We start from the raw sequence: 26,535 nt of genomic DNA, 5'->3' as shown, positions 1-26,535 counted from the left end.
TAGGCACTCATATATCAAATGATGTAGGAAGTGCTGCAAGTCTGACAGTCACTAGAGGCTTTCTCTCTACCAAATTCATTCCTCAGAAACGGCAATGTTTTCCATTGTAAAAGAAGGGACATGGTATATATTAGCCAATACCTCTTCATTAAGATGTAGTGGCTTTGGTACTTAGAGTCCCTTTAAATTAAAACTTGGTTAATTTTTGTTATTCATAGATAAACCACTAACATTGCAAAATAGATCTTTTATAAAGTGTAAGATTAAAAAAGACACTTGTCCGTTTTAATACTAACTTTACCAGTCTTCCCGAGATGGCTAAATCAGAGAAACAAGCTCCCCTTCCAGCATCTCCTATCTTAACATTAACGTTTCTGCTTGATGGCCGTATGTTATTGATTGCCCACTATGTCCTTATGCTAGTATCTGCCATTCATTAAACTGTGCACTCTGATTGGCTTCCTACAGAGCATCAATTGGTATGCTAGTACTAGACTTCCTGTTGCTCTTAAAGTGACTGTCACCTCAAACTTACCTTTCTGCTATTGTCTTTTTGTTGTTTTTTTTGTTGTTGTTTTTTTATTCTTTATTTTTGTAGTGCAAAAAACATTACAGATAGGCTTTCAGAGCCACAACAGCTAGTGCAAGTTGTTCTTTCAATGCAGGTAAACAATTGTAGGCATCAATAACATAGCACATTTTTTGTGTATTTCGTTGCTATTACCAGTGGGCGCCTAGAATGCAACCCCAGTCTAAGGTCACCAAATAGGTATTCTGTGTGTACAAGCGGAGCAGGGTGCATGAGATGCCTCTAATAGAGAAGAGTGGAATAGGGTCCAGGGTCTTAATGCTGGTTAGAGAGGCTTGTGCCCCCTTTGTAAGCTAATGGGATCAGGGCCGGCCTTAGGCATTTAGACTCCCTGTGCGAAAAATCTTCACAGCGCCCCCCCCCCCCCCCCCGTCATCCATGTATGCTGTTATGTTTGTGTTGTCTGTGTATGTAATAGTACGTGTGATGACTGTGTGTGATATGTATGCTATGTGTGATATTTGTAATGGGTATATTAACAGTGTGTGATATGCGTGTATTGGTTGTATGTGACACACACACACACACACACACACACACACACACACACACAGTCAGACGGCCATACACACACAGGAAGACATCCACACACACACAAGCAGACAGTCATACACACACACACAGGCATACACACACACACACACACAGACACACACAGACACACACAGGCAGACAGTCAGTCATACACACAGACAGTAATACACACAGACACACACAGAGGCAGACAGTAATACACACAGACACACACACAGTCATACACACAGAGGCAGACAGTCATACACACACACACACACACACACACGCAGACAGTCATACACTCATACACACAGAGGCAGACAGTCATACACACAGAGGCAGACAGTCATACACACAGAGGCAGTCATACACACAGAGGCAGTCATACACAGTCACACACACAGAGGCAGACAGTAATACACACAGACAAACACCCAGAGGCAGACAGTAATACACACAGAGGCAGACAGTTATACACACACACACGCAGACAGTCATACACACACACACACACAGACACACACAGGCAGATAGTCATACACACAGAGGCAGACAGTCATACACACAGACACACACACAGAGGCAGACAGTCATACACACAGACACACAGAGGCAGACAGTCATACACACACACACACAGACAGTAACACACACACACACACACAGAGGCAGACAGTCATACACATAGGCAGAGAGTCACACTCACCTGACAATCACACAGTTACCTGTGGAGTTAATTGTGGAGGCAGTGCAGCTCCTGGTGACTGTTTGGTGGGGAAGCAGGGACTCCTTCCTGCTTCCCCTGCAGCAGTTTTCCGGCGCTTTTAGCTCCGCCCCCGCCGCACGGTAAGCTCCGCCCCCGCTGCAAATTTAAAAAAAAAAAAAAAAATTATTTTTTTTTAAATCGGCTGTGCGGCCGCACGGCGCCCCCTGCTCCATGGCGCCCTGTGCGGCCGCACAGCTCGCACACCCCTAAGGCCGGCCCTGAATGGGATGGTAATATCAGTAGACCTGATGGTAAAGGGAGGGGGGGGGAGGGGGGAGAAAAGCTGGAGCAGTGTGTGGGAAATTCTCTTAAGAGGTACATTTCTTATGCCATATGTACTAAAACTATAGATTTGCAACGGTACTCATGGAGGTTTTAGAAATAATAAACAAAACTTTACAGCATTAGGCCGCATTGGTTGCAAAGAGTTCAGGGCACCGATGTGGATGCTGCTTCTCCTCTCTGGGCCGCTAGTACAAATGGGCGCAATGTAGTAGGATTCCAGACTACGGGGCTCATGGTGTTGGTGTGCGCAGTTTGCTTAGGTACTTGCTTGTCCAGTTCGAGCATCTGCATTATGGCCGGGATCTCTGCTGCTTCATGCACTTTGATGTTCCCAGTATCTTTGGGTATGATCAGGCTTCTGGGTGTACCCCATCGGTAAGGTATGTTGTGTGCTAGGAGCTCCTTAGTTAGGGGTCTCAGGGGCCATCTCCAGTCCATGGTGGCCTTGGATAGATCGGGGTAGAAGGTTAAGGAATAGCCCTCAAAGTGTAAAGGGGACTTATTACGCACGGCTGCCATGACGGCTAGGCGGTCTCGGCCTTGCTGGAATCGGATGATTACATCTTTCCCCCCTTCTGTGGTACCTGTCTGTTGCCTCGAGATCCGGTACCAACTATCCAGGGGCATCCCTTTGGTCTGTCTGGCCGTAAAGAGCATGCTGAACATTCTGCGAAATAGGTGTGGTAGTTCATCTGTCTCCACTGCATCAGGTAGGTCGCAAACTTTGATGTTCTTCCAGCGCTTTTTATCTTCCATCGCTGCCATGCTGTCTTGGTGTTGGCTTTGGACCTTTTGCAGGGCCAGGAGTTGCTGCTCTACTGTATACACTGCTAATCTCTTCGCAGAACTTGCCGATGTCAGCTGCAATATTGTGGCGCAGCTCACCAAGCTTGTCCCTCAGTGTCTCCTCTGTAATCGGATGCTGTGTAGGTGAGTGGATCGGTCTGCTCATAGCCAATTCACCGTAGTCACCCTCTTCAGGCACAGATGCCTCGCTGGACAGGTTTTACCGGCTCTCCATCTGTGGCGAAACCGACCTCGCCACGTGTCCTTGGAGGGGGCTGATTGCCCGCCTCTTGCCTTTGGACTATGGACCAGACTTTATGGGAATGTGATACCCCAGGTAGCTATACCATGGAGCCTATTCATATAATGAAAGACTATGGGAAAGACTTTGGCTCTATGGCGATTAAACTGTATTCGGTTGGTCTGAGTGCCATTCACCTAATAATGTGCACTCAGACCTGAGCTATCTGGGGATATGTGAAATGTCTGTGTGTTATGTGTAAAATGTGACTTTATGTATTTTAAAGTGTTTTTATGTCGTTTTGCAACCATGTGGTTAATGGAGTCTGCCTCTAGTCCTGGATAATTGGATTACTTCTCCAATTAACTCCAGGGCAGAAGGGAGGAAACCAGGGTGCATTGTGGGGATGTTTTTCTGCCAGCCAGGAGGGACAAAAGATACTTTTAGTAACTTTTGAACCCCTGGTCGGATTCATGCCATTTTTTAATATGTTGTTCCCCTGAATGGATTGATTGTGGATATGTATTTTTATGTGAATGTGATGTATGGTTTTAAAGTTATGAAAGTTGTGTAAAAGTATATTTTACACTGTATGCATAATGGGATTATGTGTCACAGTAACGGGAGTGGATGTGTGGGAGGTAACATCTATGTCATTGGTTATTTTATGCCTCCCCCTGGGTGTGGCCTGTATGTGTGAGATGGAAATAAAAGCCGAGCTGGATGAGCCAGTCCAGAGTTCCTGCTTAACCCTCAAAGCGATGTGTCGTCTCGTTCTTTGGGGGAATTGGATTGTATGCTGACTGCCAGGAGTGTAAGCCGATGTCTGCTTTTCTTGTTCAGCTGTTCCAGTGTTCGTGTGGTTCCAGTCGGGAGAACGGTGTTTGCAGTAGCTGCCTGTGCATCTGGAAAGGGGGATATCGCCTAAACTGGGTTTTATCCTCTTGTAAGTGAAACGGTCCGTTACAGCGCCATTGCAGGCCTTTGGGAGTGTTGAGGCCTCCGCAGGAGATCACCGATATATCCGCGGTGGTAGGGGGTCTGTCCGGCTTAGGCTTTTTGCTACGTCGCCCCATGCCCTCTGGGTAACAGGCTGCCTCCAAGGGTGCTTTCAGGGTAGGTTTTCCTCCGTTTTTGTACTTAGTTAAGCGTTTTTCGATCTGAGCTTGATGCATTTGCGTCCTTTCAGTATGGCTGCTTGCCGTCTTTCGTCTTTTCTTAATATTTTATCTATTGTCTTTAACCCCTTAAGGACACATGACATGTGTGACCTGTCATGATTCCCTTTTATTCCAGAAGTTTGGTCCTTAAGGGGTTAAAGTACAAGGCAAAGTAGGGACTGCTTTGTATTACGTATTTTTCCTTCGCTTGACAGGCTGGAGCATAAGGCAAGCTCCACTATCTTGACAAAGAAAAAGTAGATTGCCTTATGCCATAAACTCAATCCTTTGTAAAGATTGCCGAGCGTAGGAAAAATACATAAGACAGAGTAGTCCTTGCTTTTTCTTATGTTTTAAAGAGAAATAGATCAGAAATGAAGAACAGATTCTTAAAACGGAAGAGAAGAGGAAAAGATAGGAGAAAGGTAAGTTTGAGGTGACAGAGCAACTTTAAACTCACTCTTGAACTCACAAAGCCATATTAAAAACACCCAAAATTATATATTTTAGTATAATACGGTTATACCAATGCCATGACTGTAGTAATTGTAGCCAAATGAGAAACTCCAATCTCTAGGTAGAAGGTATGGGTTAAATTCCCACCTGAGGATGTATTTGTTGAGCCTGTTCATTATAGAATATAAAAAATCAGGGAACATAGAGCATGTCCGAATAAACTAGACATTGAAAATGTATCCATCAGTGGTGTAGTTCATGCTTTAGGATATATGCAATGCAGCAGATGTAGCTTGGAGTTCAGATATATAGAATACTTAAATAAAACTGGTACAAATAGTGAACTCTGTAACATGGTAGAATGATATCATAGGAACAGAATTGCCAACTTAAATTTGATCATTCTCAATTGTTTCTAAATTTCATCAACAGGGCTCTCTGGACTGCATCAATGTGGAGTTTGAGTATGATGATACTGATCATGCTACGGCAGAATTAGCAGGTAAGGTACACATTTAGCTAGACAGCTAGATTCCACCATTGATTGATTGTTTTGTATTAAGTACTACATGAATGCCATACTGGAGAGAGAGCCATTTGAATCTACATATACCTTTCAGGATAAATATTCTAAAATGGATTTAGGGGGAATGGAACTGATGGGAATGTTCCTTACAGAATACTTTGACTTGACTTGGCAATTAAAGGAACACTATAGGGTCAGGAACACAAACAAGAATTCCTGACCCTATAGTGTTAAATACACAATCTAGCCCCCCCCCCCGCCACTGACTCCATAGCTATAGTAAAATCTTACTTTTATTCCAGTCTGCTGCTGCTGTTGGCTCTGCCCATGATCTGCCTACTTAGCTGACATCATCAGAAGTGCTTCTCTATGCCAATTACAATGCTTTCCCACAGGGCCGCCATCAGGGGGTGACAACCATGACGGTTGTCACGGGCCTGGCCGCCCGGGCCCCGCGTGGAGCAGCGGAACTGCCGCAGGTGCATTTGCACCAGGGCCCATCAGGTGGCTCAAGCATTTAGGGCCACCCAATGGGCCCTATGATCTTCAGGGGCCCGGTCAGCGCTGTAATAGCGCGGCCGAGCCCATTTAAAATAAATAAATAAATGCAGCCGCACACAAGTGCTGCTGGGAGGAAGTGACGGCTAGTCACTTCCTCCCAGCTTACTCCGCGCGGAAAGGAGGACACAGCCTTTTGAAGGCCAAGAGGAGAGTCAGCCTTCGCCCATCATCCCCAGCCACCCTCCTGCAATGCAAAGTTAAGGAAGAGGCATTTGACAATTAAGCTGCGGTTAACTGCAGCTTCTGGGTGGCTAACAAGCAGCACACTCCGCAGACCGGGTGGTCGTCCCTTCGGCAGTTTGTTCGTCGGTACGAACAGCCTTAGTCCAGCTGTAATGGAAGTTAAACTGCACGAACTCACATACGAGTGTAACAGGGGAAATGTACAATCCAAGCAAGTAAGGCGAATGATGTGATCCAGGGCTCTGTCCCAAGTGCTTTAAGACCCCATGACTTAACGGGCCAGCATCCCAGGGTAAGAGGCTAGCAATCCGGCTCCTCCAAGCAATAGGGGGGTAGGGCAGTTTGTCACATGCAGACCCAGTGACAAAAGCCATTTTGTCACAATTCCAAAGGGTTCACATACTTTTTCTTGCAACTGTACATACATACATACATACATACTGATATATACATACTGACAGACACATACTGGCATACATACATACACACACACACACACACACGTAGACTGGGTGGTCGTCCCTTCGGCAGTTTGTTCGTCGGTACGAACAGCCTTAGTCCAGCTGTAATGGAAGTTAAACTGCACGAACCCACATACGAGTGTAACAGGGGAAATGTACAATCCAAGCAAGTAAGGCGAATGATGTGATCCAGAGACAGAGGGCTCTGTCCCAAGTGCCTTAAGACCCCATGACTTAACGGGCCAGCATCCCAGGGTAAGAGGCTAGCAATCCGGCTCCTCCAAGCGATAGGGGGGTAGGGCAGTTTGTCACATGCAGACCCAGTGACAAAAGCCATTTTGTCACAGGAAACATATGGATTTCTGCACAAATTGGTCATAAAATGTGATCTGATCATTATCTAAGTCACAACAATAGACAATCAGTCTGTTTAAACTAATAACACACAAAGAATGAAATGTTGCCATGTTTTTATTGAACACACCATGTGAACATTCACAGTGCAGGTGGAAAAAGTATGTGAACCCTTGGATTTAATAACTGGTTGAACCTCTTTTGGCAGCAATAACTTCAACCAAACATTTCCTGTAGTTGCAGATCAGACGTGCACAATGGTCAGGAGTAATTCTTGACCATTCCTCTTTACAGAACTGTTTCAGTTCAGCAATATTCTTGGGATGTCTGGTGTGAATCGCTTTCTTGAGGTCATGCCACAGCATCTCAATCGGGTTGAGGTCAGGACACTGACTGGGCCACTTCAGAAGGTGTATTTTCTTCTGTTTAAGCCATTCTGTTGTTGATTTACTTCTATGCTTTGGGTCATTGTCCTGTTGCAACACCCATCTTCTGTTAAACTTCAGCTGGTAGACAGATGGCCTTACGTTCTCCTGCAAAATGTCTTGATGAACTTGGGAATTCATTTTTCCTTCGATGATGGCAACCATGATGCCCCCACCACCATACTTCATAGTTGGGATGAGGTTTTGATGTTGGTGTGCTGTGCCTCTTTTTCGCCACACATTGTTGTGTGTGTTGTGTGTTTCTTCCAAACAACTGAACTTTGGTTTCATCTGTCCACAGAATATTTTGCCAGTACTGCTGTGGAACATCCAGGTGCTCTTGTGCAAACTGTAAACGTGCAGCAATGTGTTGTTTGGATAGCAGTGGCTTCCTCTGTGGTATCCTCCCATGAAATCCATTCTTGTTTAGTGTTTTACGTATTGTAGATTCGCTAACAGGGATGTTGGCATTTGCCAGTCACTTTTGTAAGTCTTTAGCTGACACTCTAGGATTCTTCTTCACCTCATTGAGCAGTCTGCGCTGTGCTCTTGCAGTCATCTTTACAGGACGGCCACTCCTAGGGAGAGTAGCAGCAGTGCTGAACTTTCTCCATTTATAGACAATTTGTCTTACCGTGGACTGATGAACAGCAAGGCTTTTGGAGATACTTTTATAACCCTTTCCAGCTTTATGCAAGTCAACAATTCTTAATCGTAGGTCTTCTGAGAGCTGTTTTGTGTGAGGCATCATTCACATCAGGCAATGCTTCTTGTGAAAAGCAAACCCAGAACTGGTGTGTGTTTTTTATAGGGCAGGGCAGCTGTAACCAACACCTCTAATCTCATCTCATTGATTGGACTCCAGTTGGCTGACATCTCATTCCAATTAGCTCTTGGAGATGTCATTACTTTTTCCACCTGCACTGTGAATGTTTACATGGTGTGTTCAATAAAAACATGGCAACATTTAATTCTTTGTGTGTTTGTCTATTGTTGTGACTTAGATGATGATCAGATCACATTTTATGACCAATATGTGCAGAAATCCATATCATTCCAAAGGCTTCACATACTTTTTTTTTTTGCAACTGTATGTATGTCTGTCAGTATGTATGTCTGCATGTATATACAGGGAGTGCAGAATTATTAGGCAAATGAGTATTTTGACCACATCATCCTCTTTATGCATGTTGACTTACTCCAAGCTGTATAGGCTCGAAAGCCTACTACCAATTAAGCATATTAGGTGATGTGCATCTCTGTAATGAGAAGGGGTGTGGTCTAATGACATCAACACCCTATATCAGATGTGAATAATTATTAGGCAACTTCCTTTCCTTTGGCAAAATGGGTCAAAAGAAGGACTTGACAGGCTCAGAAAAGTCAAAAATAGTGAGATATCTTGCAGAGGGATGCAGCACTCTTAAAATTGCAAAGCTTCTGAAGCGTGATCATCGAACAATCAAGCGTTTCATTCAAAATAGCCAACAGGGTCGCAAGAAGCGTGTGGAAAAACCAAGGCGCAAAATAACTGCCCATGAACTGAGAAAAGTCAAGCGTGCAGCTGCCAAGATGCCACTTGCCACCAGTTTGGCCATATTTCAGAGCTGCAACATCACTGGAGTGCCCAAAAGCACAAGGTGTACAATACTCAGAGACATGGCCAAGGTAAGAAAGGCTGAAAGACGACCACCACTGAACAAGACACACAAGCTGAAACGTCAAGACTGGGCCAAGAAATATCTCAAGACTGATTTTTCTAAGGTTTTATGGACTGATGAAATGAGAGTGAGTCTTGATGGGCCAGATGGATGGGCCCATGGCTGGATTGGTAAAGGGCAGAGAGCTCCAGTCTGACTCAGACGCCAGCAAGGTGGAGGTGGAGTACTGGTTTTCGGGTTGAGGATGGAGTCAAGCTCAACTCCCAGTCCTACTGCCAGTTTCTGGAAGACACCTTCTTCAAGCAGTGGTACAGGAAGAAGTCTGCATCCTTCAAGAAAAACATGATTTTCATGCAGGACAATGCTCCATCACACGCGTCCAAGTACTCCACAGCGTGGCTGGCAAGAAAGGGTATAAAAGAAGAAAATCTAATGACATGGCCTCCTTGTTCACCTGATCTGAACCCCATTGAGAACCTGTGGTCCATCATCAAATGTGAGATTTACAAGGAGGGAAAACAGTACACCTCTCTGAACAGTGTCTGGGAGGCTGTGGTTGCTTCTGCACGCAATGTTGATGGTGAACAGATCAAAACACTGACCGAATCCATGGATGGCAGGCTTTTGAGTGTCCTTGCAAAGAAAGGTGGCTATATTGGTCACTGATTTGTTTTTGTTATGTTTTTGAATGTCAGAAATGTATATTTGTGAATGTTGAGATGTTATATTGGTTTCACTGGTAAAAATAAATAATTGAAATGGGTATATATTTGTTTTTTGTTAAGTTGCCTAATAATTATGCACAGGGCCGGCCTTAGGGGTGTGCGAGCTGTGCGGCCGCACAGGGCGCAATGGTGCAGGGGGCGCCCTGCGGCCGCATAGCTCACACAGCATGTCTGTTAGCCGCAATGCTAACAAGGCATTTGCCTTGGGCGGCATTTTCCAGGGGGCGGCAAAAAAAGCCGCCCCCCAAGGCAAATGTCTTGTTAGCCTTGCGGCTAACAGACTGGGCGGTCGGGCGGCGCTGGTGGGCGGCTGGCGAGGGAGCACTTCCTCTGAGCTGTATGCTCAGCTCCCTCGCGCGCCGCAGAGTGAGGCTGGGAGCCGGAATATGACGTCATATTCCGGCTCCGCCTCCCAGCCTCACTGTGCGGCACGCGAGGGAGCTGAGCATACAGCTCAGAGGAAGTGCTCCCTCGCCAGCCGCCTGCCAGCGCCGCCCGCCCAGCCCAGCAGCCACTGGACCACCAGGGAGGAAGAGACCCCCCCAGCATTCCCAAAGGTAAGGAGGCTGGGGGGGGTTGTCTAAATAAATTTAAAAAAATTTGATAATGTGGATGAGTGTGTGTGTCTGTGTCTGTTAGTGTGTGTGTCTGTTAGTGTGTGTCTGTGTATGTTAGTGGGTGTGTGTGTCTGTTAGTGTGTGTGTCTGTTAGTGTGTGTGTCTGTTAGTGTGTGTGTCTGTTAGTGTGTGTGTCTGTGTCTGTTAGTGTGTGTCTGTGTCTGTTAGTGTGTGTGTCTGTGTCTGTTAGTGTGTGTGTCTGTGTCTGTTAGTGTGTGTGTCTGTGTCTGTTAGTGTGTGTGTCTGTGTCTGTTAGTGTGTGTGTCTGTTAGTGTGTGTGTCTGTCTGTTAGTGTGTGTGTCTGTCTGTTAGTGTGTGTCTGTTAGTGTGTGTGTGTCTGTTAGTGTGTCTGTGTCTGTGTCTGTTAGTGTGTGTGTGTCTGTGTCTGTTAGTGTGTGTGTGTATGTTGGTGTGTGTGTGTGTCTGTTAGTGTGTGTGTGTCTGTTAGTGTGTGTGTGTGTGTGTTAGTGTGTCTGTGAGTGTGTTTGTCTGTTAGTGAGTGTGTGTGTCTGACTGTGTGTGTGTGGCTGTCTGTCTGCCTGTGTGTGTGTGTGACTGTTTGCCTATGTTTGTGTGTGTGAGACTGTCTGCGCGTGTGTGAGACTGTCTGCGCGTGTGTGAGACTGTGTGTGTGACTGTTTGTCTGTGTGTGTGTGTGACTGTGTGTGTGGCTGTTTGCCTCTGTGTGTTTGGATGTCTGCCTGTGTGTTTGTGTGTGGCTGTGTGTGTGGCTGTCTGCCTGTGTGTGTGTGTGTGTGGCTGTCTGCCTGTTTGTGTGTGACTGCCTATGTGTGACTGTCGGGGCAGACTAGATGGGCCGAATGGTTCTTATCTGCCGTCACATTCTATGTCTGTGTGTGTGTTTGTGTGTGGCTGTCTGTGTATGACTGCCTGAGTGTGTTTGTGTGTGTGTGTGTATGGCTGTCTGCCTGCCTGTGTGTGTGTGTGTGTGTGTGACAGTGTGTGTGGGAAGGGGTAAGGAGTGGGGGAGGGGGGGGGGGGCGCTGTGAAGATTTTTTGCACATGGCACCCAAATGCCTAAGGATGGCCCTGATTATGCACAGTAATAGTCACCTGCACACACAGATATCCCCCTAAAATAGCTATAACTAAAAACAAACTAAAAACTACTTCCAAAAATATTCAGCTTTGATATTAATGAGTTTTTTGGGTTCATTGAGAACATGGTTGTTGTTCAATAATAAAATTAATCCTCAAAAATACAACTTGCCTAATAATTCTGCACTCCCTGTATGTGTGTCTATGTGAGTATGTATGTCAGTGTGTGTATATCTGTATCTCCTTATGCATGTGTGTGTGAGTATGCCTGTATGTGTGTATGTCTGTTTCAGTATTTGTATCTGTTAGTATGTGTGTATCTTTCTGTGTGTGTCTGTGTCAGTTTGTGTCTGTGTATGTATTCCTGTGGGTGAATTTGGAGGTGGGCCCCCAGGGGCCCAGACTGATGGCGGCCCTGCTTTCCAATAGGATTGACTGAGACTGTCAAGGAGGCAGATCAGGGGCAAAGCCAGCACAAGTCAAAATCAGCATCTCCTCAGAGAGTGATGGGAGTGAGCGCAGGACTTATCTTTCTGTATTTGTATTCACTTTTTGTATCACACAGCTTTCTTACAATGCTGCCGCCCATCCCATGGGTTAATAAATATATAGGGGTGTATATAAAAGAAATGCCCCTCTCTGTCTCATTAGAGATGTCTTTGCCAGAAGCTCAAGGTGAAGGGTCAGTGTAGGACCCGCTTAGGGGGGGGTCTGCCTTGACGTTGGCAGGCAGGCATTCCCTCCAATTGCCATTGGAGTAACTAAATGACCTCCATTTGTTTAAATATACATAGGGATTAAGGAAAGAGTGCAGGTAACTTGTTTTTTTATATGTTAGAGATGTTCATTCTAGTGCTAGCTCCGACTCTCCCCTCTCCTCCCCCGTACTATCAACAATAGCGCTAAAATAACCTACTGATGTTAATCCCTGGAGGGGGCTATCCCTCTGGAGCACTGAAGCCTTTGCGAGACACACCGTTACTGAATATACCTTATTAATTATGTTTCCAGTGGGACTTATCTTATTGTATTATACTTGTTGACTAACTTGTTATAAATTTGTTTTTTGTTTTTGTTTTTTTTAATCGCTCTGCATGTTGCTGTGCACAAGGCGATAACTGTCTCTGCTACTGTATGTGAACTCTAAGGGCATCAGCCCACACAATGTATTTCTTTTTAACATGCTGAGTGACCAAAATATTATTATTATTTTTTTAAGTTACATGCAGTAGTTCTAATTATATAGGATTTTGACTTGAGAATAAGGACTTTCCTTTGTTCCAACACCATCTGCCAACCTATTGATTGGACCAAGGACAATAACTTTATTTGGCCATAAACTGGCCCTTCATGGCTTACACAAAAAGAAGAATTTGAAAACCATGCAAGACATAGGTCTGACCTCTGGAGATTTTGAATTCAACCAATCATTGGTAGATATGCTTTCTAAACAAGACACATCTAATTCCCTAACACACTTTAAACTCTTGAGTTGGTTTATTCCAAGTCTTAGAGATTCCAAGTGTGGATCTATTTGTACAAATGTGCACCAACAAATTATAGTCACCCTCTGGACTAGTCATGCAACCAAAAATCTCACATGCAAAGAAAGGCAGGCACTTATGTGCCTATATTGTCCTCCTGAATAAGCAACACTACATAGACATATGCATGACTCCTCTATCAGACACTTCCTTCTATAAAGTACTAAAAGGAGAGCCTTTGTTAAATTTTTTTTTTTTTGGAAACTTAAAGGCATATGTGCACCCGGCATGAATGAACAATACTATCTCTATTGATTAAAAGATCACTATAGTGTCCTGAGGGTGCCCCCACCCTCAGGGTCCCCCTCCCGTGGCACTGAAGGGATTCAAACTCCTTCAGTTACTCACCTTATTCCAGCGCTGGGCTCCCTCGGTGCTGGTGACATCTCCTCCCCTGCCAACGGCAGCTCCCTCTGTCGATGTCAGCAGAGCCGAATGCGCATGCGCGGCAAGCGCCGCGCTCGCATTCAAGCTGTCAATAGGAAAGCATTTCTCAATGCTTTCCTATGGACCCTCTGCGCGATGGAGGCATAAAATTGGTAGCTTATAACTAGAGGCCACTAGAGGCTGGCTTAACCCTGCAATGTAAACATAGCAGTTTCTCTGAAACTGCTATGTTTGCATCTGCAGGGTTAAAACCTGAGGGACCTGGCACCCAGACCACTTCATTGAGCTAAAGTGGTCTGGGTAACTAGTGTCCCTTTAATATGAATTAATTGTGTCTCAAAGCAATTTAACTGTAGTAATGTTATTCATGCTTCCAAAGGTACAAATAAACCTTGAGAATACTCCTGCAAGACCCATCCTGGAAATAGCAACTTGGCAGAATGAGCCAGTAAATTTATAGATGTCTTATCTTTGGCCTCCAAGTTAGATTCCTTTTTGCGTGACACCAAACAATCACTTCTAGTATTGGAAAACGAGACATTTCCTCACTATACCCTAGTAACCAGTCTTTGTTTCATTATACAACAACATTCCTCATGGAAAAGGTCTGAAAGCCTGTGCTTCAGTTTAGTACTATTGAAAAATCATTCATTTTAGCCTTGCTCAATTTCGTTCTGACACATGATTGCCTTACTTTCAATGGAAAATATTACCTCCAACTCAAGGGAACTGCTATGGGGTCAGCCTGTGCGCCAAGTTCTACCAACCTCCTTTTTAAGTTAGTGTGAGGAAACTATGGTGCACATGTCTACTAACTAAAAATTTACTAATCATTTTTTGAGATGATATCTATATTTTATGGACTGGCACCATAGCACTATTTGAGGAAATGGTGATGGTTCTCAATAATAATGACATTGATTTAACGCAAACACATGTCATAGACGATAGGGAATTGGTGTTGTGTCCGTTGCTTAAATATGAATATTAATGTTTTCATTCACATACAATAAGCTGCATTAATATTTATAGTTTTTTTTGTTTTGTTTTTGTATTATGGTTGAATATGTGGATAGAAAATACACAACGTACTTTAACCCCTTAAGGACACATGACATGTGTGACATGTCATGATTCCCTTTTATTCCAGAAGTTTGGTCATTAAGGGGTTAAAATGTGTATATTTAAAAAAAAAAAAAATTTTTTTTTAAAAATCCGTATATAGATAATGCATGACATATTGGCTCGCATTGCCACACCAGCTGTTGCCAGCATTTCAATGTACATAGAAGAACATTTGTTTGGCATGAATAATGTTGCACTTTTGTTGTTTAGTTTTCTACAGTAGGAAGAGTAAACAGTAGTGTAATACAAGTTAGGACTTGTATTAAAGAGGCTTAACTAAGCTTGGTATCTGACTAGACTTATAGGAGCGTGTGAAGTTTAACTAATGTTTCGCTGTAGAGTAACTAAGTGAATATCCCAGGTTAGGTAAATGCACAATACAAAGACAACTAAAACTTTAGCTCTTTCTATGGTGTGCCACCTATGATTTTTGCCTTGCTCAGCCTATGCCCTCCTCTGAGTACCTGACTGCCTTATAACATGGATCACAAGGGCATGCTAAGCTTGGTTGTGTAGTAACTAGAACAGGTTTTTAGTACAATCTGAGTTTGTCTCCAAGAATAGAAAAAAGTTAGGAGTTAAACTAGACAGCCTCCCAGAGGGGTAGCTCAGCTATGAGGGTAGAGAGCCTCTGGCTTACATGCTAATATGAAACCTTTATACAAGTTGGACTAACATGCTTATCTTGCTAGTGAAAGTACCAATGGGCACTGGTCACTTAATATTAAATAGAGAAATAACTGCCCTTATGACCATCTCTAATTCTATGAGCAGAGAGGCACAGAAGCTTATAGATGTGTCAAACTGATTGTTGGCTGTGCGGACTATCCTCTTGTAGGTGGTCTGGATCAGTACTAGTCCCCGACACAGTCCTTATTGTTAAGCCGATGCCGGCCCTGGAGGCCTTACAGATGCACTGGGAATGAGGGCTGGTGTGTCACCTCGGCAGAATACTGTCTCCGGTAGTCCAGTTGTGGAAAGGAAGCACATTTGGTGGGGTACGCAGATTTCCCATTGTCTGTATCAATTCTGAAAGTGCCCCATGTTTTGGTTGTGGGCTGCTGCTAGTCTGACCTGGTGTTGCTGCCATTTTGGGCTTCACGCCCCGCCGTCTCCTTACACAATTCGGTTGCGCTGTGCTTTCACGGGCCTGTTCCGAGTCAGTGCTTGCCGGTGAGGTAGTCTTGGGCACTTTGTCTTGTTCGCTCCTGTGGCCCTGAGAGCAGATTTCGGGCTGCTACTGTAGTTAATGAGGCAACAGGAGTCTGATTTTGAGATGGAACCTCTACGGCGCCGGCCTTGAATGCGTGTGGAGCATGTGGGAGTTCCTGCATCCCGCCGTGTGACCACCTGTGTGGGGCTTTGTAGCTTACCCTCTGGCTGGGTCTCCCGGTCAGAAGGTCGCATACAGGCCTCTAGCTTCTCCCAGTAGGAGCTGAAAATTGCGGCAAGCTGGAGCTCTGTTTCTTTTCTGGCAATGCACAGGGCTGCGGTGTGGGAGGTCTCCGCCAGTTTATGTGCCTTACCAGGGTCCACAGGACGTCGTGTCACTGTTGCGGTCTCGTCCCCTTGCTGGGGGATCGAGTGGGGGTAGACCGGGATAACCCCCACCGGTCCAGGGGGAGAGGGGAACGGGGGCCCAGAGCTGGTAGGCTTCGCCGTAATTTCGGGTACACCTTTGTTACATTGTCGCTTGGGTGGTTTCTGTGCGTGTGCCCCGGTATCTCCTGTCACTTGGTGGCATCTTTGTGCCATTTCAGTGCTGTTTTGGTGTCCGAAATCCGCCTTTTGCCCCAAATAGCAGGAGCTGTTGAGGCAAGCATCCTCTCAGCTCAGCAGTCAGGCCCGCCCCTTTAAATGTATATTTAATATTATTCTAGTAAGTAGCAGAGGCTATAACAGATGATAGCAATAACAATGGATTACAGTACAATGTAATAGAGAACATGGACAGACTAAAACATAATTTACAAATGTCCAGAGCCCTTGACTGGGGCTGAGGAATCTGAGCTGATAGTCTACATTCTGGGCACAGTGGAGAGAGAGAGAGAGAATGAATTTCTATTACATCTGGTTTTTACTCCCAGAGGGATGCTTTCTGGGAGGTAACTTCCTTAGAGGAGGCTGGCCTATGATGTCACTACCATAAGCAAACCATCTAATGGAAGTTAATCCTACATACTACCCCTAGTGGTGCCTCTAAAGCATTAACCCTAGTATGCTTTATTTATGGCATTAAACATTATTTAAAATCATTACAATTTAGTATTTCTAGATTTAAACATTACCATCTTGGAAGATGGCGGGGTGGAAACAACTTTGTTTAGAAAAACTGCCACAAATAGTTTGCTACACTGGCAGTGTTACCATCCCCGACATTTGAGAACCAATATCTCTTAAGGACAATATTTACGTGCAAACTGCAATTGTTCCAGCTTGTTTGATTTTGAAAAGGTGGCCAGGAGTTAAGAAAGAGAGATTCTAGGCCTAAAGTTACCCCAGGGAAACACATCAGCTCATGGCAAGTTCAGCAAATAAATCAGTCAACACAAGCCCTCCAGTAGATCTCCATCCGTACTGCCCAAAAATTGGGTACGTTTGACATGTATTGGAAGGTAGCAAAAGTATTCCTCAAGATTTTGAGACGTGGCTCTAACTTGAAAGATGTGATTCTACCATATCCTTCGATGATCTTTGGGAGAGCAAAAAGTCTCAAGGACTCATGTGGTAACACCCACGAAAGGTATTTTTAAATGTGGGCATTGCAAGGCTTGTGATTCTATTTTATTTTTTCTATTAATCAGACCTCTAAAGATGTTTCCGTTAATGCATTTGTGACCTGTACCTTGCCAAACATGATTTATTTAATAACTTACGTTTAATGACTACAATACATTGGCAAAACCTATCAGAAATTGTTCTGTCGGGTTTTGCAACATGTTGATTCCTTGGGACGATTGTGTGGTGGTTTAAATATGATTGATTAAATATGCGATGACTATATTCAAACCCCACACTATTTTTCTACATACTTTTTTTTTTCTTTGGTTTAAGTTTTCATCATGCATTTAGTGGTTTAGTCTTTTCTTCTTTTTTTTTTCTTTTTTTTGTTACTTTGGTTCTATATACAGTCTTTTTTTGTTATCTCTTTTGTTTTTTTTGTTTTTTTTTCTGTATTTGTTCAAACTTTATTGTTTTTTTCTTTACTGCTGGGGTTTAGTAAAGAAAGATGATCTTCATCACAATGTGAGCCTTCTGCCTGTGATACAATTCTTATTTACTTAGCATTCTTCATTATTTTCTTACCAGCCCTTTCTGAAGAATCTGATTACATTATGTACTCTGTATAATATATTTCTATATTTTTAATAATTCTTTCCTTATTATCCTCAAGGAACCTGACTATTTGTGTGTGTGGTTTTTTTTTCTTATTTGTTTTATGAAGTATTCATTTCTACCTGTCTACTAGACTTGTTTTCTAGAGGTACATGCAGATTCATTCATTTGAACGAGACCTGCTCCATTTTCAAAGTGCATTTTTTCACAAAAGTAAACCTGATTTTAGGAAAGGTGCTGGTTATAAGCTACACAACTAGGCTGCGCTAGTGTCTTAAAGAGTAATAATAAAAAAATAATAATAATAATGAACAGCATAATTACAGCCTTTTACAACTGATGTGAGTTAGGAAGGACAGTCCTGATTAAAGGGGTACAGTCCTGTAAATTCTATTTTGTGCCCTGTGGTCTTGCATCTGGGTGCAACGGCAAACTGTCCACAGCACGTGAAGCACAAGTGCATCAATAGACATGTTTGTGCTGTGCCAAGAGCACTAGGACCATGTAGCAGCAGTGGGCAACCTTTGGCAACCCAGATGTAAATTTTCTCATAATGCTCTTACAGCCATAATGCAGGCAAAGCATCATGGGAGATGTAGCCCAAAAATCTGAAGTGCAAAAGATTGTCTACCACTGATTTAGAGTGCTTTATCAGTGCTCTCTGCAGATCTGCAATGAGTAAGCCTGGCCGTGAAGCTGTTAGTCATGCTAAGCTGACACTTTTTCTGTGATCTACCACGCCCCATTTTTGGGCAAGTGTTAGGCTGAAAATCACCACAGGGTCTGGAAACCCTTACGCAGCCATGGGCTTATGCACTAACCCGTTTCTGCTTTCCTTGTCTCTCTCTAATCCGTGCTGGGAATACTCAATGAAATCACCACTCAGATGGATTATCAATAAGCATTCAAAAGGTTTCATGAAGTACATCGTGTATATATAAAACAGTTTGTCTAGGGGTGTATACCTCAACGGCAGTATCAACCAATCACGGGGGTCTGTTAACACCAAATGTGAAAGCATCATCTCAATATAGAGTTTGCAATACTGACAGTCGGGGTCGTAAACTTGGCGCAGACATGCGGTTAGGTACTTTTCCATTACCAGCACAAATAGTAACCGATTTATAGAAACACTTATACATTATAAAAGTAAAAGCGGAATACAATTTGCACCTGCAAGGAAGTGGCATGAGACATAGTTCAAACTGAGTATCAAAAGTTTCCACCACAAAAGCAGCATTTCATATATTTGACAAGATGCAAGTTTAACTATTTAAAAGGATCTTAGATTATAATCAGGCCCATTGATTGTTTGGCCCTTACAGGCAGACTGCCCATTTTGTTTGACACAAGTTGACATGCATGTTTTTCAGGAGCCCACTCTCATGGACATAACTAGTGACATAACTCATGTCACCAGCAAATCCACTATTGGCCCGTCAACCCCCACATCCAGACCATTGTTTGATAGTGTGCTGCTGGGTACTTTCACCCTGACTCCCAAACGTTTTATCTAGAGGGGAATAATATGCCTGCTTACTCCCTTACAAAATGGAAGCTCTAGAGTTCTCAATTCTACCATGCCATGATGTGTATATATTCCATCTCTGCAGAAAAAGGCTTTATTCTATATCGAGTTTTTGGAGGTGGAGGGGTGTTGTGAGCTCTTAATAAGCACACATCATTCACTAAGGAATGCTTTATATTAATTAATGCAATATTTTTTTCTCTTAAGAGTTGTACAGCTACACAGAAGAACCAGAACTAAGACTGAACCAAAAGTGCTTTGAAGAAGCTTTTACCAGTCAAGGTAACATTACAGCTATCTGCATTTGACCAGTCTGCCCCCTACCCCCTCCATTGTATTTTTAGAATAAAGCAAAGCTGTCATTTTGTTCCTCATTCCCTCTCCCAGTTAATGCTTTAATGCATGTACTGCAGTGAGGAGTGCAGCGTTTCTCTATTCTGAGCAAAATTATTACCTTATGATGCTCCGCCATCAATATAGAAATACAGTATTTTTCTATAAATCTACAATTTCTCACACCAAATTTACAACATTTTGCAGCACTGTTTATCATTTCTGTTCTGGTTTTTATATTGGTTGGAGTATTAATTGTGTCCTTACTATTTTTTAATGTCCAGTGCTATTACTAAAAGAGTGTCCGCCTAATTTTTCACTTCATTTGTCTCTTCTCTTTAGTGAAGAACATCAGATGGACATCCTTAAGCTCCGCCCAGCACAGAACTCACATAATGCGTCTGCTGGATGATCTAGAGGTCGTAAACAGGGAAAAGCGTCTCTCAGCAGCTAGAGCCATTCTGTACCTAGCACAAGGTAATCCTAAGCAGTGGCAGGATCATCCACAGCACTGTAAATTGGAACAGAGTATTTAGTTGATTTTGACCCAAGGTGTCCACAATGCAGTCCAATCAAACGGTTTTAATTTTAGATGTATTTGTTTTTTTAATTTAATGTTACTTTTGAAACGTTACTCCAAGCATCATGTCCACTTCAGAGTCTGTATGTTCACGGTTTGTCTTTAAGCTGGGTGTTGTCACTGGCCATTGAAGACACTCGCCGCCTAGTGGGGACCCAGGTAAAAGGGCAAACCATTGATTTGGCTCATTACTGGGAAACCAGGCCAGGGTATTTAAAGCATCATAATTACTACTGCCCTCTTTAGGGGTTATGATACTAAGAGTAACCCTTTAAGCTTCTTAAAAATATCACGTTGGATCAGATGTTGGCTGTTGGATAAAATGCTGTCTTTAATTTTTCAGGATAAAACCAGTGCCCATTCTTCCAATTTGCTTGAAAATTTAGTAAGCCATTTGTCACCTTGTCTACCAGCTTAACCCCTTAAGGACCAAACTTCTGGAATAAAATGGAATCATGACGTGTCACACACGTCATGTGTCCTTAAGGGGTTAAATCAATGAATGTTATTGAAGCTGGGCACAGGGCTCATGCTTAGGATAGTCAGGTGGTTGCTTATGTATTTTAAGTACAGTATATTTTTAATTATTAGATGCACTACAGCCTGACACCATTCCCTAGTAGGGGGGCAAACCATTTTGCAATGACTTGCCACTTACTTGAGTCCTGACCGGCACCAAGCATCAATAAATAGAGGATGATGTCATCTCCAATGTCTGCAGAGAGGTCGTAATCCGATTCTGATCCTGCTTTTCATTTGTGCAACAGCTTAGTGTTCAGAACAGAATGAACAATTTTTGGAAAGAATTAACTCTCATTCCCATCTGGCTAATTAAAGCTGCCAGAGGTGGAGTTACACCTATTGTAGTTATCTGTAATATCTCAGTATGTGCGGTGTTTCATATGCACAGTCCTTGCACCATGGCCCTCTCAATATACTGAATTGGTCATAGTGTTTTCATTCATTTGTTTGACGTCTGCTCTTGGCAGGAGCCAAATTAACATAGGTAAGCGACCTAACAGCCATGTTTTATTCCCGCCAGGTGTGTTTGGAGAGTGTGACAGTGAAGCGGATGTCATACACTGGTCCCGATATAACTGCTTTCTCCTTTACCAGATGGGAACATTTGCAGCATTTCTCGAACTATTAAACATGGAAATTGCGTAAGGATTAATTTACTAATGTAATCAGTCATTTCAAATCTCATTTTGAACTCTGTTTGGAATGGACACATACTACAAATAAGAGTTTTTTGTATATTGAGATGTTATGTGATGAGAATGGGACCCTTATTTTCCTGATGTGGTTATGAGTTAGTGGAGATCACAGTTTGGCACTATCATTATCTCCTTGCAAAATATTGGGTATCTCAATTTGCACTGTTTATGCATGATCTAAAAAATTGCATTGTTCTTGTTGTCCCTTATTGCATTTGGTAAATGGTTCATAAATTAGATTAAATTGTAAACATATGCATGATTGCTTCTGAATGCATAATAATTTCTTATTCCTAGAAATAGTACATTTTATTTGTAAAAGATGATCAAAATGTTACAAGGCAAAACTAAAAAACAAAAAAAAAAACACTGTAACTAAGCCGCAGTATGGGAGAGATCTCATTACTGGTGCGGTAAAGGCATATATTTCAATAAATGAGCATTCCCTTCAAACATGAGGAGTTTATTCAACTGAGTGATTTGTGAATTCTTGCATTTTCTTGGCCAAAGCCAGCCATCAAAGATTCTGGGTTGAAGCAGATTTGGGAAGAAAATTTTAACTTCATTGCCTCTCCCAACTATGAATATACAGAATTGTATTAATCTCATTCTCTCCCTTGTGCAGGAATAGTCAAGCCTGTAGCAGTGCTCTAAGGAAGCCAGCTTTATCTTTAGCAGACAGCACTGAGCTCAGGTAAGATTATGTGCAGGCCTTTTTAGTGATGCCATTTTGGTTCAAAGTACTATTAACTCCCTTTTTTTAAAAACTGCAGTTTCACATTTCAGGGTTACTAGAAAAGGACCACTGAACCCAGACCACTACATTGCACTGAAGGTGTCTGGGTAATTTTAATAGTACTTTAATTACCAATTCTATTCTGGTTTAAAAAAAAAAATTAAAGTATTTGGTTTTCTATTTTATCTGTTTTGCTGCATTTCGACAAACTGGAATCCAGTCTTATTCAGAGGCAGTATTGCAAAATCAAGATAAATTACCTGAAGCAGGTACTAGATTATTTTTGATAATTTGGACAGGGGTCTTTGGACATTAGGTAATAACCTGAATAGTGTCCATAGATGCTGTCTTTTTCTTGGTATGGCATCAATATGGGTGTGTGAAATATTTCACCACATCTTTAGCAGTCACATTTGCGTGTTAATCTGTAGCTTGATGTGTGGTCTGGCAATTGATAAGACTTTCGCTTCCTTTTGATAAAAAGCTGTTCAAAGTTTTTTTCCCTTAGGCCTGCATCTGTTTGCTGGAGTTACAAAATATAACCCAGCCTGTGCTGGATTTGACTATCAACATAGCTTGTCACTTTTTAATTCGGACCTTAATCCTAACCTCTTATTTTGCCACTTTAGATAAATCCAAAGCACTTCAGGAATTCGGCAATTAAAACTTCGGACATTCGTAAGCATCCGAATGTCCAAATTTCACGAAATTAATCCGAATGTGCATTTGGAATGAAACAAATTGCGCATGTCTAGTTCATAATAATATCCTTTTGGGTACGGAGTCCCACTAAAGCAATGCAGACTTGTCAGAGCACAGTTTACATACACTGGACATTCACGCTACATACAAATGATTGTCTCTTTATAGCACTAAATAGGTTTGCCAAATCCACAGTGTTTAATAGAGGATATCACTTATATAAAATGATGGGCAATACGATATACGTGATGTCCTGCAGCATGTACTATTCAGACACTGAAGGAAAGCAATTGTGTCACTAATCTGTGAGGAATACCGTAGCACGTGAAGTGGCAATGCTACATTTTAACTTGATTCTGTAGACTGTTACACATTGGTTGATGATGCATATTGTAATCTTTCCTTTGTTACATTCCCTATGCCAAAAACCTCACAATATCTGAGGATATGACTGAACAACTTCTGATTCTTCACAACCCGTGAGAGATAATTTCTCAAGTGTGGCCAAATTCTGACTTGTATTAATTATACTATAGGTTTGCTGCTTCTTATGTTACACACATATTGCAAATGTTGTGTGGACCATTTGGTGGGAGAGTTGATAACTACAAAGTTTCATTTTGCTCCTTTTTGGCACAATTTCTTCAGTTTGTGTTTTTTGGGTTTATCCGTTTTACTATCACTTTTTCACCTAGAAATCTCCTCTGTTTCACTGTTTAAAAAAAAATATATTTTCGCCACTCTAAATGCATCAGTTATGCATATTCCTGTGAAAAATGTCAACATTATGGCAGAAAAAAAACTTTTTTTAAGACCATTTTTTAGAACTATTTATCAAATTGAAACGGTTTCGAGACCAATCATAAGATACTTTTCAGAACACTTTGATAACTTTCCTCCTTGTTATTTCTCCTATTTATTCCTATTTTAAAAACTCCTAAATAAACACACAGTTCTTGTTTAAATTGTTTTCTCAGACTGCATGGACTGTTACAAGGTTTCAAGTAGTAGATGTGACCATTACCACTGGGTAACCGGCTACCTAAAAATGTCCCATTGAAATGCTGGGTCACATTTAGAACACATCTTTTTATCTAGAAGAAACCTACTTTTTGAGAGTCGCACTTTTTTTTTTTTAATTTTTATTCTTTTACTGCTTTTTCTTGATCCGCTGGAGATTTGTTCTTGCAGCATATTATCCGCCTGCTATAGTGTAACTTAATCGAGTAAAGATGGAGAGCACCCAGTTATTTAAAAGGGAAGAAATATAGTACGTTGCTCAAACTTGTGAATTTATCAAGTGCTCCTACCTTCATGCTTGCTTTGTGCCTAGCTTTGTATCCAACCACCACATGGAACACATCTGTATAACTTCCTTGATAAGGAAAATATCCTACATGTATTATGACTGAATACAGGGCCATGTAGTCAGAGAAAATGGGATCCAACATTGCCTGGTTTTCCATTGGAGTTGGTGGGGTTGTTGAGTAAGCAGGCTTCGAAAGATAAATATTTGTAGAAGAAGCCTGCACATTGTATATTACTTTATTTAAGTGATACTATTAATTTTAAATGTGATGTTAATCTATGCTTTTTGCTTCTCATAAGTACAGTGCTAAATGGCGTTTCCTCTGTCTCCCTATGCAGAGTGATCCTGAGTGTTAAGTATCTTCTAGTTGAAACCATACGTCAAGAGCTTGAGAGCGATGACTCTGAATGGAATGTCCAACGGGAAACGTTTCGTGCAGAGCTAGGTAATCTATGTCTTGCTTTTATGTGTTTTGATTGGTGATTTTATGTGCTGGGGTCTGGCTACTATGTCCGGAACCAAATGAATTTCATTATATACGAACAGGCAAAGCACAAGCATTGGAACTGTAAATGAACTCCACTGAATTATCCAATGTCCTGTGTTCAGCATGTGTTCTAAAAAAGTGTATGTGACTTGCAAGCCAATGAACATTAAAGGCACCCAGACCACTTCAGCTCAATGAAGTGGTCTGGGTGCCAGGTCCCTCTAGTGTTAACCCTGCAGCTGAAAACGTGTATGTTTCACTGAGGGTTGATCCAGCCTCTAGTGGATGTCTCATTGTGCGCGCTGCTAGAGGCGCTTCTCGACGCTGACATCCATAGGAAAGCATTGAGAAATGCTTTCCAATGGGCAGTTTGAATATGCGCGCGGCTCTTGTCGCGCATGCGCATTTGACGTTGGCAGGAGGTGGAGAGTTACCCAGCACCGAAGGAGCCCGGCACTGGAGAAAGGTAAGTGTTTTAACCCCTTCAGCCCAGCGGGAGTGGGACCCTGAGGGTGGGGGGGGGGACCTAAAAACCCTATAGTTCCAGGAATAAGAGTTTTTCCTGGCACTATAGTGGTCCTTTAATAAAGAAGTTTTGAGAAATAGACAGTAAAGTGTAGAACTTTTTAATGAAAAGTGCATCAGATTAGGTCTGAAATTATTCGTTGAATTTTTGATACCTCCATTTTATACAGACCTCTATTAGTTGTATGTTTTTAATTATTTATTTTATGTATTTCCAGTGTATGTTATGGATCTTTATAATTAACCCCCGAACACAAAATTCAGTTTCAAACCAGCAATCAATCGGGTTGTTATAAACGGTTTATTAACATGGAACATTCTGCCTAGTTAGTATTTGCTACTCAATACAGTTTGTCGCTAAATGAGTAATGACCTTTAGGTTAATATACGATCTTAAAAGAGATGGTTGTTATGAAATAATTATTAAATCCTCGGTCCTTTAGATCTTACTTATTAGAAGGTAAGAACATAATTGCTTCTCACTACTATGTTAACCATCAGTGGTATCCAATGCCATTATAACAATATGTTCCTAGTACAAGACTTTGTACTGCTATGAAATGTTTGAATGAGGTAGTCTTATCCTAGATACAATGTGGTTCTATGCTGACATGCTGTCATACTTTCTCTCAGCTTTCCCAGTACATAGTGACGAACCCTTCGCTCATCTTCTTTTCACAATGGTGACCAAGTTCTGCAGTGGTCACTCTCCTCATTTTCCTATGAAGAAGGTCTTGTTGTTGCTATGGAAAGTGATATTGGTATGGTTATTTTTTTACTTAAAAAATTACTTTCGCGTTCGAGTTTGTATTTGTATTGCACTTATGTACCTTATCAACTCTCTGGGGATTTTTTTTTTTTTTTAATATATATATATTTTTCTACTTTGTTTCACATAGTAGTTGAAACTTTAAATAATTTAATTATTAATTGTTTATTTAATTGATCCAATGACTTTTATAAAAAATATAAGTCTATCCAATAAAAATGGACATTCCACAAACCAAATACCAACACATTAATAAATAAAACATCATTATTTAGTAAGGCATTTGTTATACTGTGAATATAGCTAAAAATGTATTGTGAAAGCTGCAGATCCCATGTCTGAAGCCTTTAAAAGCCCTTCCCTTCTAACTCGGAATTTCTGTGGCTGCCCAATTAATGCAAAATTCTTTGATGTTCATCAGTCTCCTAAAGCAGCAAGGCCATGTATTTTTTTTTTCTATGATCCTTTCAAAAGTGAAGAGCCATCAGGTCCTGAAGAGTAACAAAATGAGGACACAGATGGCATAAAGGATACAGAGCCCTATATGTCATTCTTTCTAAGGCTCCCTGATGTTTTACCTTTGCAG

General features: G+C 42.1%; 2 protein-coding genes across 2 annotated transcripts in view; both read left to right on the top strand.

Moving 5' to 3' along the window:
- AHCYL2 (adenosylhomocysteinase like 2) overlaps positions 1-26,535 on the top strand; it is a 198,520-nt gene that overhangs the window by 102,439 nt on the left and 69,546 nt on the right. The gene's annotated exons all lie outside the window — the stretch shown is intronic.
- STRIP2 (striatin interacting protein 2) overlaps positions 1-26,535 on the top strand; it is a 51,637-nt gene that overhangs the window by 3,183 nt on the left and 21,919 nt on the right. Inside the window, exons 2-8 of the mRNA XM_063448311.1 lie at positions 5,232-5,301; positions 19,499-19,573; positions 19,967-20,101; positions 21,247-21,367; positions 22,047-22,115; positions 24,507-24,613; positions 25,814-25,941. Of these exons, the coding sequence (XP_063304381.1) occupies positions 5,232-5,301; positions 19,499-19,573; positions 19,967-20,101; positions 21,247-21,367; positions 22,047-22,115; positions 24,507-24,613; positions 25,814-25,941 (705 nt within the window). The remainder of the gene's footprint in view (positions 1-5,231; positions 5,302-19,498; positions 19,574-19,966; positions 20,102-21,246; positions 21,368-22,046; positions 22,116-24,506; positions 24,614-25,813; positions 25,942-26,535) is intronic.

This window comes from Pelobates fuscus, chromosome 3 (assembly GCF_036172605.1).
Source record: "Pelobates fuscus isolate aPelFus1 chromosome 3, aPelFus1.pri, whole genome shotgun sequence".
NCBI classification, from domain to species: domain Eukaryota; kingdom Metazoa; phylum Chordata; class Amphibia; order Anura; family Pelobatidae; genus Pelobates; species Pelobates fuscus.
The sequence above is the reverse complement of the archived record's forward strand: the minus strand, read 5'-3'. Positions and strand labels throughout refer to the sequence as shown.